This window comes from Rattus norvegicus, chromosome 1 (assembly GCF_036323735.1).
Source record: "Rattus norvegicus strain BN/NHsdMcwi chromosome 1, GRCr8, whole genome shotgun sequence".
Classification (NCBI taxonomy): Eukaryota; Metazoa; Chordata; class Mammalia; order Rodentia; family Muridae; genus Rattus; species Rattus norvegicus.
This window is the reverse complement of record NC_086019.1, coordinates 96,013,712-96,028,120: the sequence shown is the minus strand read 5'-3', so window position 1 is coordinate 96,028,120 and position 14,409 is coordinate 96,013,712. Positions and strand designations below refer to the sequence as shown.

General features: G+C 44.0%; 1 protein-coding gene across 12 annotated transcripts in view; it reads left to right on the top strand.

The window, feature by feature from the left end:
• Garre1 (granule associated Rac and RHOG effector 1) overlaps positions 1-14,409 on the top strand; it is a 78,337-nt gene that overhangs the window by 49,521 nt on the left and 14,407 nt on the right. For all 12 annotated transcript variants that reach the window (XM_063261654.1, XM_008759155.4, XM_006228850.5 and 9 more), the window contains 5 exons: positions 5,233-5,373; positions 5,673-5,768; positions 5,893-6,054; positions 6,969-7,127; positions 9,367-9,464. In XM_063261654.1, the coding sequence (XP_063117724.1) occupies positions 5,233-5,373; positions 5,673-5,768; positions 5,893-6,054; positions 6,969-7,127; positions 9,367-9,464 (656 nt within the window). The remainder of the gene's footprint in view (positions 1-5,232; positions 5,374-5,672; positions 5,769-5,892; positions 6,055-6,968; positions 7,128-9,366; positions 9,465-14,409) is intronic.

Genomic DNA, 14,409 nt, shown 5'->3' with positions numbered 1-14,409 from the left:
CATCAAGACCTACATCTAGACCAGTTTCCAGGTTGTTCCCCAACAAATCTGCACTCCCCTGTCACTTTTTTTTTTTTCTCTTTTTTTCTGGAGCTGGGGACCGAACCCAGGGCCTTGCGCTCGCTAGGCAAGCGCTCTACCGCTGAGCTAAATCCCCAACCCCGACACTTCACTTCTTAACAACCACCAATCACAGAAGTTAAGTTTATGGTTTGGCTCCCAGCACCAGCCAAGTGTGTTAAAGGCCATAATGGCCCCCCAGTCAGATATGTACCAGGCAAGAGAACCCTTTCTTGCCAATATAAATGCTTGTCTAAAATCAGGTTCAGGGCTCCACCTTCCTACTGTATAAGGGTTGGTGGGGAGCCCAAGCTCAAGCTCAAATAAAGAGACCCTAATGCAATTGCATCGGATCTGGCTCCTTGGTGGTCTTCTTGGGGTTCATAAACGCTTCCTGGCATAAGTGGAGCTGGCCAGGAAAGTGAGTACTTAGTAGGCATCCAGGTAGACTAGGTAACAGGAGTGTTTGGCAAGGTGAACCTCACAAATACCAGGGTTTCAGGAATGTGCCACCATGGCTGGTCTTATGGTACTGGGATTGGAACCTGGGACTTCGTGCATGCCTAGGTAAACACCCCACCTACTGAGCCCTGTTTGAGGTATTTTGGTTTTTTAATTAATTAATTTTGTTTTCACTCTCTGTGTAGCCCTGGATGTCTTGGAGCTCACTTTGTAGTTTAGACTGCTCTTGAGCTCGCTCAGAGATCAGCCTTCCTGTGTCTGAAAAGTACTAGGATTAAAGGTGTTTGCCACCACCTTCCAGATATTGTTGTTTTTATTTTAAAGTCTTATTTTAAGTCGTGTGTTGGGGGAATGGTATGTGCATGTGAGTGCAGGTGTCTGTGGAGGCCAGAGAGAAGCATCTCATCCCTTGAAGCTGGAGTTCAGATGTTCACAAGCTGCTTTTGTGGATGCTAGAAACTAAATTCAGATCCTCTGCGAGGCAGTACACACTTTTAATCTCTGAGCCATCTCTCCATCATTTTGTTGTTGTTGTTGTTGTTGTTACTATTATTATTATTATTATTATTATTATTATTATTATTATTTTGTTTGTTTTTTTGTTTTTGTTTTTTGAGATAAATTCTCACTCCCAGACTGGCCTCTGACTCATGGCAGCTGTGCTTTGGTCCTCCAACTGCTGGGTCACAGGCCTGAGCGGCTTCTGTAGTCATCTCCTCTTAGAAGCACGTGGGATCTTTGTAATTCGTGCTCTGCAGCTATAAGGACAGAGTTTGGATCTCCAGGTTGATTACTGGAGTTTATCAGCATAACCAACAGCAACTGCAGCAAAATCCTTAAATACCAAAATGATCTTAAGGGTCAGGAAGACTCTGCTACAGAGGACCATGACAGTGAATGAGTGATAGTGGATGACACCTGGGGCTGCCTCTCCCTCTCCCTGCTTGGGCACCCTTTCAAACACACACATAAGTTAAAAAAATCATAAAGAGTCTTTATGTAAACCAGACTCAGAAAGATAAACACAGAATACTTTCTCTGGTATACAAAGCCTAGATTTAAATCTCTGTAGATTGTGTATATAGTCTCTGTGTGTGTGTGTGTTTGTGATGAAAGGGGGCCATGATAGGCGAGGAAGAGGAAGGAAGAAAGTCAGACAGTACTTGTGACATGAGAGCGGGGGTGGGCAGGGCATGCAGGCAGGGTCGGGAGCAGGCCAGGGCAGTGGACAGGTGACGTGGAGCAAACTGTAGTGGCAAATGCAGGAAAGTGTTTGATGAAGCCCATTGCTGTGTATGCTAACTCTGATACCTCAGAAAAGTGAGTAGAAAAAGATGCTTAGCTGGCCTAATCCTAGAGTCTCATTATCGCTTGTTTTTCATGTGATTGAACCATTTTTATATTAATTTATTTGACACATGAAGCCTTCTATTTTTTAAAAGATCAGCTGCTACCTAGCCCAGCTTCACTGGGTAGATAAGCTTGAGTGGGGTCGAATGGCATAGTGGTCAGATTTGGGGAGGGGACATGATGGTGTACAGTGAGCATTGCTTCTGATTCCATACATCCTCTTGGCTGAGGACCTGCTGTAGAAGTGGCTGCAGGCCCTCTCCAAACCTGTTCACGGAGCATTCTGCCTAGTGTACAATTCCTCCTCTGGCCACTCTAGCATGGTATTCTTTAGTCAGCCTGTGGGTCTCAACCCTTTTGGGGGGTTGAATGATCCTTTTACAGGGTGCCTATGACTCCAAAACCACAGATATTTGCATTATAATTTATAACAATAGTGAAATTAGAGTTATGAAGTAGCAATGAAATAATTTTGTGGTTGGGGGTCACCACAACATGAGGACCTATATTAAAGGGCCGTAGCATCAGGAAGGTTGAGAACTAGCCCTTCTCTACACCCAGAACTTAAACTTGGATATAAGCAAATTAGAAATAGTTCATTAACTGGCAAGGCGGCTCAGTGGGTGAAGGTGTTTGCCATCAACCTGATTGTCCTGACTTTCACAAGTGTACACACAGGCATGCAGGCATACATGTAGAAAAATTTGTGGGCTACACTGAGGACCAGGTTGTCTCCTGCAATTTCAGTAGCAACTCTCACTCTTCCACCTTTGATGCTGGGGCTGGCATTGCTCTCAATGGCAACTTTATGAAGCCCACTTCCTGGTATGACAATGATTATGGGTACAGTAACAGGGTGGTGGACCTCATGGCCTACATGGCCTCCAGGGAGTATAAAACTCTGGACCCCAGCAAAGGACACTGAGAGCAAGAGAGAAGCCCTCAGTTACTGAGGAGTCCCTGTTCAGACTTGGCCCCCAACACTGAGTTTCCATCCCAGACCCCCATAATAACAGGAGGGGCCTGCATGAGGCAAATGCACCCTACTTATTATTTCATCATCTATCTAAGAAATCCTCAATACTTAGGCTCCCAGGACTGTGTGGTTCTGGCTCCTCCTCCTCTCCTATAGGTTCCATCTTGTCTCCTCCCTGTCTCCTTCTGTCTCCCTGTCCCTCTGTACTCATCTCTAAAATTCTCAGCTGACCTTCCTTTTCCACTGCCCAGTCACAGACTCCCGCCTTTTCATGTGCCTGCCTCACCTGCATAAGACAGCAATCCACATCACAGCACTTGGGAGGTGAAGCACAAGGAACAGGAGCTCAGTCAAGCTCCTCCTTCTTTACACAGTGCGTTCAAGGCCATCTTGGGATATATGAGGAGCCCCTGCTTCAAAACAAACAACAGAAATTCTCATCCTCCACCTCTTCCTTGTTCCCAGAGAGTTGTTCAGGGTTTCACACTGTGTCATTTCTGATGTTGCAGTACTCTGTTGTACTGCTCTCTGTCCTTTTTCCTCTTGTTGTTTGTTTGACTTTCTCTTCCCTATGAAAGACTTTCCTCAGAAAGACCCTCAATGGCAGTTAAAGGTTAAGTTGGAGGTGGCCCTTACTACTGTCCTTTTCCCGCTGGTGTGGGTTCAGGCCTTTGTAATCTGGCTTCATAGCCTTCTGTCATTATTGCTTCCAGATCAGCCTACAGAATATTCCCTTTACACTCTGAAACTTCAGTGCCACTTCACTGATCTTCTCCCCTGCCCACTTCCGTGTGTCCAGTGCCCTCTGCCCACTGCTTCCTGTGGGTGCCCATTCCCATACTACTGTGAAAACGGAATCTCCTGGTGTAGTCTCCTTGCATGGCTAGAACAGTACCACTTCCCCAGCTCACCTCCACCCCATCTGTCCCTTTCCTTTTATGACAACAGAGGTACCCTTTTCTCAGGTCCACGGCTCACCTTGCCATTATCTTATTTCCATTCTCAAGAAACTGGCCTCTGCCATGGCACCCAGCATTTTCCCTCTCAATACTTTTGTGCTTCCAACCTAAAAGTCTATCTGTTTCTCTGCTCTTTGGACAGTCAACTTCTTGGAGTTGTCTTTTCCTCACCTTTTTTATTCATTATGAAAACCATATATTTTCTAATTTCTCCCAAATAAATCTTTCACCTTTAATCATGACGTACTCTAAGCTCATTATTTTATCTTTTTTTTTTTTTTTTTCCGGAGCTGAGGACCGAACCCAGGGCCTTGCGCTTGCTAGGCAAGCGCTCTACCCCTGAGCTAAATCCCCAACCCTCTAAGCTCATAAAATATGTATTAGCAGGGTTGACACAGAAACCTGATGGTGTGAGTTTTGTTTCGTGCAATAGAGTCAAAGGAGAGAACCAATTCCCCAAAAGTTGCCTTCCAAACTTTACATGCAGAATGTGGCACATGTGTGCCCAGTTTCAGACTCACACTAAATAGATATATATAAGCATTTGGAATTAAAGTTAAGGAAAAAGTTGCCTTCTTTGCTCTGAGCTGATCTTTATGTGCTTTGCTAGACTCTCCTCAGAGCAGCTTTTAAGTTGCGCTTCTTGTCGTTCAGTGCCGGGTTCCCTTCTTCCTAGGGAATCTTGGCCTGGAGCTCATAATCCTTTACTTTAGAGTATGGCGGGAACAGGTGTGGACCACTGAAAATGGTCCCTAGATGCCACTTTCAGTGTCTGCTGTGCTCGCTACTACAGTTCTAGTTACTAAGTTCACCTTTGGCTGCTGAGGCATAATCTCCAGGAAGGCAGGGACCAGACTTTATTCTCTAGGTTTGGGGTAGGAGCTAGCACAACTCCTGTGGACTTAGCATTTCACTGGAAGATTCTTAGAAGTCAACTGGTTTCAATCTTAAGTCTACTAGGTTTCAGGGCTTGGTTAGACAGGTCGGCTGGTGACTTGTGAAACGAAAACCTTAAACTTGACAGCATTGAAGCTGCTAGTTTTCTTCCCTGCAGTTCTGTGTGTTTTGTAAATATTAACATTCTATCCTGACTTAGGAGAACAGAGACTAATACCTAGAAACATTATTTGGCCGGGGGTACAGGTTTATTTGGTTGGTACAGGCTTGTAGTCCTAGTTCGTAGGAGGCTGAGGCATGCCAGTTGTAAGTTTGAGGCCTGGGTTACATGGTAAAACCATCTCCAAAAAGTTAAGTCCATAGAGTTTCAGCCTATGACTTTGTAGTGTGACCTGTCCAACACCCTGGTGTATGTTCAGCTTATGTAGTTCATTTTAGGTATGGGATTTGTTGCTACTGGTAGTGTTTGAATTTTACTAGGAACTATAATTGGCCTTCTTTACCTACTAGTTATTATTTATGCCATAGGCGACATCTAGATTAAGAGAGAGAGGCTGCGATGGACGACTGGCGGGAATAGAAGTCCAACAACTCTTTTGTTCTCAAAGTGCAGCAATTCCTGAGCACCAGCTAAAAGAGCTAAACTTAAAAATTGACAGTGCTTTGCAGGTAAGTGTCTCAGTACTGTTAGATGCATAGAGAAATGAGTCCACCAAGGGGGAAGATTAGAGTCATGAAATTGGACCACTCAAAAAGGAGGAAACAAAGTAATAATATGTCATCAAGTCTCAGAAATTGTAGAAAAATTTTAACAGCATATTTAGTTTTCGAGAATTCCATGTATGCAGTGTATTCACCCCATTCTCCTTTCTTAATTCTTTCCAGATCCACTCCCGACAACTGTAGAAAGTTCTTATTCTTATTGGACTTTGTCATATTCTAATCTGTCATGATCTTGATTCTTATAGGCATATAAAATAGCTTTGGAAAGCTTAGGCCACTGTGAATATGCAATGAAAGCTGGCTTCCACCTAAACCCAAAGGCCATTGAAGCAAGTTTGCAGGTACACTTTTCTCTCCAGCGGCTCCGGGGGTTTGTGGGAGTTGTTCACTCAGTCCTGTGGGAATCAAAGGCTTTATCACGTTAGCTGTGTGTCACCTCCACTCTCCTGTCCAAACCTTTTCTAGGGCTGCTGTAGTGAGGCGGAAGCTCAGCAGACGGGGCGAAGGCAGACACCCCCACAGCCTATGCAGTGTGAGCTCCCCACGGTCCCTGTGCAAATAGGATCACATTTCCTGAAGGGGGTCTCCTTTAATGAGTCGGCTGCTGACAATCTGAAGCTTAAGACGGTATCTTTCTGTGGATTCCCTGGGTTCCAGTAACTGAGCGTGAACTTAGAAATGAAACTGACTTGTTAGGGTACTAACTCAAGGGCTTTTGAAGGATGTAGATTAAAAAACAAAAGTGGAAATCGTGGAAGGGGGCTCTAACTTTCTGAGTACAGCGATGGCCAAATGTAGGCTTATGATGTCTCTTCCTTTTCTGTGTATGGTGCTAGGGGTTGAACTGTGCTTCATACATGCAAAGCAAGCACTAGGCCACACCTGACCCTGGGATAACGTGATAAGACATTTACTAAGCAAGTTTTATTGGGCTGCTCTAGTGAGGTGGAAGCTCAGCAGAAGGGCAAGGTTTGAATAAAAAAACAAATCATTTTGTTCAGATGTTTAAGAGTTTGAGAGTGCACCATGAACTGTTGTTGGTGCTTAATGGTTGCTGGTGGAACTTTAAGAATTAAGTAACTGAAGTCTTAGTACAATAGTAACAGCTGTGAAGCATTGTGGGTGCAGGAAATACAACAGAGTGCTTCCCTTCCCATACATGTATTTAAGTGTCTCATTGGGGCATGGACATTCCCCATTCTTTTTGACAAAGGAACTGAAGCCCAAAGTAATCTACCTAGTAATTAGGACACCTGGAACTTGGGCTCACTCAGTATATTGCAGAGCCTACGACATCATCTGAAAAGTTGAGATTGGGCTAAGCAAACCTTTAATCCCAGCACTCTGGAGGCATAGGCAGGTGGATCTTACAGAGAGTTCTAGGCCAGCCAAGGACACAGTGAGATCCTGTGTGGGATGATCTGGGTGCTCTCAGAGCTCGTCTCTTGAGGATGGTTGCATGAATGCACTCCTGTACGTTTTGGAACCTTGCCAGTGTTACTCTTGAGACGTAAACTGTCCTCTCTCTTGTCAATCTGCAGCATACCATGTTCCAGCTCATCAAGGAAGCGGGCTGCTACGATGGAATCACACCTAGGGACGACCTTCCTGTGACTGAAGTCCTGAATCAGGTGTGCCCGTCCACGTGGCGGGGCGCCTGTAAGACTGCCGTGCAGCTGCTGTTTGGCCAGGCTGGGCTGGTGAGTAAATGTGAGAGGGTGAGAACTTATGGGGTGGCACATATGCAAAACACTGCACAGGCTGAGGCAAAAGGAGGGATTGCAGGCCAGCCTGAGATACATAGGAAGACCCTGCTCTTCCTTCAGAACTGAAAGTTTTGGGTTGTTTGTTTGTTTGCTTTAATTGATAACCTGTACTTGCTGGGAATCTACTTGAAAATGGTGGTGTTGTAGGCTTTCCTCATCGTAAGAAAACAAACGCACCACTGCCTGGGTGCCTGAGCCTGGCCTGGCCTGGCCACTCTGCTGCAGCTCTGGAGGTTCCTGCTGCTCAAGGGAGCGGGGCTGCTGGCCTCCTACCACAGTCCATTTGCAAGGGAGGGCCCCAACCCAAACATTTCCTATCCTAGCTCTCTGTGTATTACCTTTTGTGCAAGAAAATGATAGTATCTGCTTTGGTAGTCCCTGTCAGAGAAAAGGGAAAGGAAAATAAAAAACTTCATGTGGAGTTGGACCAGGCCCCCAGCTCAGCATCTGTGATCACTGTTTTTATTATCTGCCACATCAACCCAGGTAGCCTATGTGTACTTGATTCCATCTCATAGTCATGGTTAGAGAGTGAGACACTGTCTTAAAAAATGTATTTTTAAAGTACTCTTTGTAGTCTGATTTCTACTTTATTCACAAAAGGACAGAGTAGAATTGTGTTTGTCGCTGTTTCATGAAGATTACTTCAGGGACAGCCAGCCTGTACAGAGCTGGGCTTGTTTCTATCGAAAGAAAAGCAAGAAACAAGGGTCCCTCTGCTAACCTACGGTAGAGAGGCTGAGCCGGTTTCCTGGAGGCCAGGGCTGTCTCAGCTGATGTTGGAACTATGGCAGTGTGTGCCCCAGGACAGAGCACAGGAGAAGGCTGTTTTGAGAGACTAGTTTAGGCTAAGGGGGAAAATGTGATCATACCCAGCATCCAGGGACTTTTTACTTCCTACCCACTGATGGTAGGGCCTTTGTTGTAGCTAACAAAGACATTTAGGACCATAGTCATAGGAGTAGGAGGAGAAAGGAAACACCTGTCAGGTCAAACAAAGGCTGTTCCATGGACAGGAAATGTTTCTCAAAGGTCCAGCTGTTTATTTATAACAGTGGAAATGGACAGCATAACTGGAAGCTGTGTTTGCAATTATGAGAAGTACCTATGAGTAGCCTAACCCTTCTAAAATGGAAATATGTTTTTCTACTAGTGAGCATATCCCCAGCCCTTGAATTTGTAATCTTTCTGCCTCACTCTTGCAAGTAGCTTAGATAACTGGTTTGCATCACCAGGCCCAGCTTGGTTCAGTTTTCTGACATTTTTTCTTTTGCGTATATAAAAAAAACCACTAAAATAGCTGTGTCGCGGTGCACACCTTTAATCTCAGCATTTAGGAGAGGCAGGTGGACCCCCGAATTTGAGGCCAGCCTGGCCTATAGATGAAGGTCTAGGACAGCCAGAGCCACACAGAGGAATCCTGCCTTGAAAGGACCAAAACAACAACAAACCCCTAAAATAAAAGATGCATAATCTCTCCTCCCTTTCTCTTTTCTCTTATCCTTCACTTTCTTCTCCTTTCTCCAATCCTTTTCTTTATCTGTCCTATTTAAAAATTTATCTTAATTGAGTTGTGTGGGGTGTGTGTGTGTGTGTGTGTGTGTGTGTGTGTGTGTATGCATACGTGTGTACGTGTGTGTGTGTGTGTGTGTGTGCGCGCATGTGTACAGTGCCTTTGGAGGCCAAAAGAGGGCATTGGATCTTCTGGAACTGGAGTTGCAGGTGGCATTGAGGACCTGATGTATGTGCTGGGACTCAAGTCTTCTGAAAGAACAGGAAGTACACTCAGCATGTGAGCCAGCTCTCCACACTCATTTATTTCTTCATTTTGAGATAGGATCACATATTGCACAGGCAGACTGCAAACTCACAACGTATCTATCTGCCTTGGCCTCACAGGTCTTGGGATGACAGGAATATACAACCAAACTCATGTTGAATAATTTATAATTATAACAAGTACAGTGTAGAAAACGCCTACTTAGTTGAGTGGATCCCATAATTAGAATTTGGTTTCTGTGTATTTTCGCATTATTGCTTGCTGTCATCTCTGGGGACCTCGCTGGACTTGGTACAGATGTGCTGCAGACAGTGTCTGACATGCTTATGTATTTGGATGTTTGATACTGAAAGTGCTCTCTGAACTTGGTGGTTGTCTTTGTTTCTTTTCTAGGTAGTTGTTGACACAGCACAGATTGAAAATAAAGAAGCCTATGCACCCCAGATCAGTCTTGAAGGCTCCAGAATTGTGGTTCAAGTCCCATCCACATGGTAACATGACTCTTTTTAACAGAAACTTTGAAGGCTGTGTATCTTTCACTTCTTTGCAAACTGACATAGTAGTGTTTGCTACCTGTGCACCCTCCAGGCAGTGGGCCTGTGTTGAGGTCTGTTTGTCTTGGTTATTGGTCAATGTGGTGGAATCTAAGACCTCTGAGAAAGAGCTCCTTTGACCTCAAGGACTGGAATATAAGTAACAGATCATAATGAGCAGTGTTATAGTATTACTGAAACCACAGGGTTTAGTGTCTTTTCCCTACTAAATCACCCATTGTTTTTCTGAAGCTGAGTAGAGACTGTAGAAATTCTCTCTCAAGTCTGTCTGTTCCAGTCACAACCCTGATAAACTTGAGCTAATATCATTATATATTCATTCTTGTTGTATATCTGGGGACAAGCAAAGCTCTTTTTAGTTATATTTGTAACACTTCAAAAGATAAAGGGTTATTCATGGTTTGTTTTTTAAGAAAAAAGCTCCTATAAACAAGAAAGCAGGCCCATATGTCAGAAAAGAAGACACAGTGCACAAGGAGATGAGAAAACGTATAACCTCACGCAGTGATGACAGCAGGTGAAGATCATAGGTGCATTTTGCCCAAAAAATTAGGTTCACTTAGAATAACAATAAGAGATATTGGCAAGTACTGATTTGAGCTAGACTACAGAAACAGGCCAAGAGACTTTTGGATTGAGAAGTAACCACACAAGGTTTTTTTTTTTTTTTTTTTTTTTTTTGGTTCTTTTTTTCGGAGCTGGGGACCGAACCCAGGGCCTTGCGCTTCCTAGGTAAGCGCTCTACCACTGAGCTAAATCCCCAGCCCCCACACAAGGTTTTTGAAGGGGAGTTTATATAGTATCTGAAACTGAAACTTAACTTTTTACATTTACCTGGAGTCCGCAGACACCCTGCAGGTGCAGTTCCTTCTTTTCCTCTGTCTTTGCAGGTTCTGGGGACTGAATTTGGGTCATTAGATTTGCTGGCAAGTGTCTTTACTGGCTAAGCCATCTCTCTAACCTTCTAATATCTCTGTCTGTCTGTCTGTCTGCCTGCCTGCCTGCCTGCCTGCCTGCCTGCCTGCCTGCCTGCCTCTGTCTGTCGATGGTGTCTCATGTATTCCAGGCTGGTCTGAACTTGCTTTGTAGTGGAGGAAAACCTTGTAGCTAAGGATAGCCTTGAACTTCTGATCCTCCTGCTTCCACTTCCTAAGTGTTGGGATTAGAGGTATACAGTACAAGCTCAGTTTTATATGATGCTGGGGACCAAACCCAGGACCATACATCCTGGGCCAGCAGTCTACAATTTGAATTTCTAATTTAAATTCTCATTTAAAAGTTATTTTTTTTTAAGATTTATTCATTTATTATATATCAGTACACTGTAGCTGTCTTCAGACACACCAGAAGAGGGCATCCGATCTCTTTACAGATGGTTGTGAGCCACCATGTGGTTGCTGGGAATTGAACTCAGGACCTCTGGAAGAGTAGTCGGGTGCTCCTAACTGCTGAGCCATCTCTCCAGCCCAAAAGTTATTATTTTTGTTGTTGAGACAGAGTCTTATATAACACAAGGTGGCCTGAAAGCTCACTGTGTATCTAAGAATGACCTTGAACTGATTCTGTTGCCTCCACCTCTTGAACTGGGATTACCTATGTATGTTATCATACTTAACTCAGCAAAACATTAAACTTTCTATGAATTCTCATTTTGAGGAAAACAGACATACTTTTATATAATTGGGTGATCGTAAGCAGCTTCTACTGAACTAGTTTGTTTTCTCCCTTGGGTCAGAAGTGATTGGCAACTCCAAGTCTTTGAGGCCTGCTTTCTCAAACTTTGAAGGTAGCAGACCCCTGGGAGGCAGCTGAAGATGGAGATTTCTGACACTCAGGGGATGCTGGCAGTCTATATTTGTTTAATAAGCACCTCAGATAATCCTGGTGCGGGTGGCCAAAGGCCACTCTTGGGAAAACACAGTCTGAAGGTTGTCACCCAGTCTGAAGGTTGTCAGTCCTGCATGTGGGAAAGGCATGAGGCTTGCAGGCTGAGAACAAAACTGACAGAACACTGCCTGTGTGGTTCATTTCCTGAAATGGCATTGTATGCTGGTATTGCTTGCAATGGCTCCCTCTGCTGTCTGTTTTTTGTAATAATAAAAAGTGGTTTTTGGTTTGAGATTTTGTTTTTTTTCTCTTGGAAGCCAAGATCAAATGTCTCTGACAGGAAATGCTGGAGACCAGAAGTATTTCAGACCCCAGCTATTTGGTTTTGTTTTAAAAGTGTTTGCACATGGATATGATGAGGTATCCTGAGAATGAGGTGTAAATACAGAATGGCTTATGTTGGGACTGCTGTGCCTTAGGCCAGTGCTCATTTGCATAGCATTTGTAGTGCTATGAGTTTTCACTGTGACTTTCCACTTGAGATCAGTTGTGGAATTCTCCTCTTGTGTTGTCACTGTAGTATCAGAAAGTTTGCATTTTGAACATTTCATGTTTTCCGGTGAGAGATGTTGGACCTGTACAAGCATGTGCTCATTGAGAAGGCTAAAGTGGGGCCATGTTACTTCATTTTTAGGAAAATAATTGTCAGCAAACTAGTCAAAAGTTTATTTAGCCAGTCTTAGTAGTTACATGTATGTCTTGCTGTCCCTTAGGAGGCTGACAGAGGATCCCCAAACTTAAGCCATTATGGGCTATGTAAATAAGACCTCCTTCCCCCGTGTCTGTCTGTCTGTCTCATACACACATACATATTCTATTACGTTCTCCACACAGGCCAATACATGACATAACTTCAGGATGATGACTGTTCGGATAGTGAGTGGGGAGTTAGAGAGGAAATATAATAAGCAAAGCACAGTGGCAGGAGTGTATGAATGTCGTGATACAGCATGGGCCAGCAAATGAGATCAGTGTATAAAGCAACTACTGAGCCGGGGCGAAGACCTGTTTTATCCCCGAACCCATGTAAGAATGACCAAGAACCAACTCCACAGGCCTGTTACCTCCACAGCAGTGTGTAGCACAGAGAACACACCTTTTCTTCTTCAAAAAGGAATATAGTTATAGGGCTGGAAAGATGGCTCAGTGGTTAAGGGCAGTGGCTGCTTTTCCAGAGGACCTAGGTTCAATTCCCAGTGCTCACATGGCAGCTCATGGCTGTCTGTAACTCCAGGACACTACACCCTCATACAGACATATGTACAGGCAAAACACCAATGCACATAAAATAAAGAAGAAATAAGAAGGAAACATGGCTGGCTAGATGGCTCAACTCTTAAGAACACTTACTTTAGAGGACCTGAGTTTAATTCCCATACTGAGTAGTTCACAACCACCTCTCACTCCAGTTCCAGGCATCTGATGCGTCTGGTCTCCTTAGACGCTGGCAGTCACCCATACAGACTTACACACATTCATAATTAAAAATAATAAATCCAGGCATAGTGGTACAATCTTTAATCTTAGCACTCAGAAGAGACAGAAGGCCTTGTTAGTTTGAGGTCAGCCAGGACTATGTAATGAAATCTTATCAATAATAATAACAATAATAAATCTTAAGAGTTATGTTATTTTGGTATGAAAGTTGTTTTTTTTTTTTTGGTTCTTTTTTTTGGAGCTGGGGACCGAACCCAGGGCCTTGTGCTTCCTAGGCAAGCGCTCTACCACTGAGCTAAATCCCCAACCCCATGAAAGTTGTTTTTAAAAAGTTAATCCCAGTACTCAGAAATTAAAGGCAGGAGGACCAGCTGTATAGCAACTTTAAGGCCAGCCTAGGCTACATGAGCTTCTAACAGAACAAAGTAAGCCCTGTACAATGACTAAACAGGCGCTGGACACCGAGCCTGATAACTTGAGTGTAATTCCTAGGACCTTTGTGGTGGAAGGGAGAACCAGCTCCTACACGCTATCCTCACACGACTCTTTGCACTCACGTATACATCTGCACACACATGCACAAAATGCACATATGCACAGACACAATGTTAAAACAAACAAAAAACTTAGAGCAAGCAGGACAGCTCATTATGTAAAGGTCTCTAGTCCTGACAGCCTCAACTCAGTTCCTGGAGCCCACGTGAAGGAAAGAGCCGGCTCCTGAAAGGAGCCTGCTGGCCTCTGGGCACTCACATCCACACTCACACACACACAGTAAGTGATGTAAATTTAACGTCTATTCTAAAGCCAGGGATAGTGGAGCACAGCTTTAATCTCAGGACTCAGGAGGCAGAAGCAGGCAGATCTCTTGAGTTTGAAATCATCCTGGTCTAGAGTTAGTTTTGGGGGATGGGGTGGGTGTTATTCCATATAGGCCAGGAGCCAGGCTCATTCTTGTAACCCTAGTACTTAGGAAGTAGATGGAGAGTCATGAGTTTGATATTAACCTGGATTACAAAGCAGGAGCTTGAGAGATGCCTCAGACATGAAGAGCATTTGCTGCTCTTGCAGAGGACATGGGTTCATTTCCTAGGACCTTCATGGCAGCTCACAGCTATCCATAAGCCCAGTTCGGGGCAATCCTACACCCTCTTCAGCACTGGTGAGCACCAGATATACCCATGGTGCATGTACATTTATTTATGCAAAAATTCATACACATTAAGCAGAAAAGAATTGTTAAAAATACATAATCCATTATGTATGTATACACACACACATACACAAATGCTTTTTAGTGTCTAATTACTAGGTAATTTCTTACTTCTAAATATATAGCTGGGCTAGAGAAGTGGTTCAGTGGTTTAGAGCACTGATTGCTCTTCCAGGGGTCTTGAGTTCAATTCCCAGCAACCACATGGTAGCTCACAACCATTTGTAATGTCATCCAATGCCCTCTTCTGGTGTGTCTGAAGATATATTCACATAAATGGATGGATGGATGGATGGATGGATTAAACAGGTGGAAGGGTGGGTGGGTAGAGAAATGGAAAGGAAA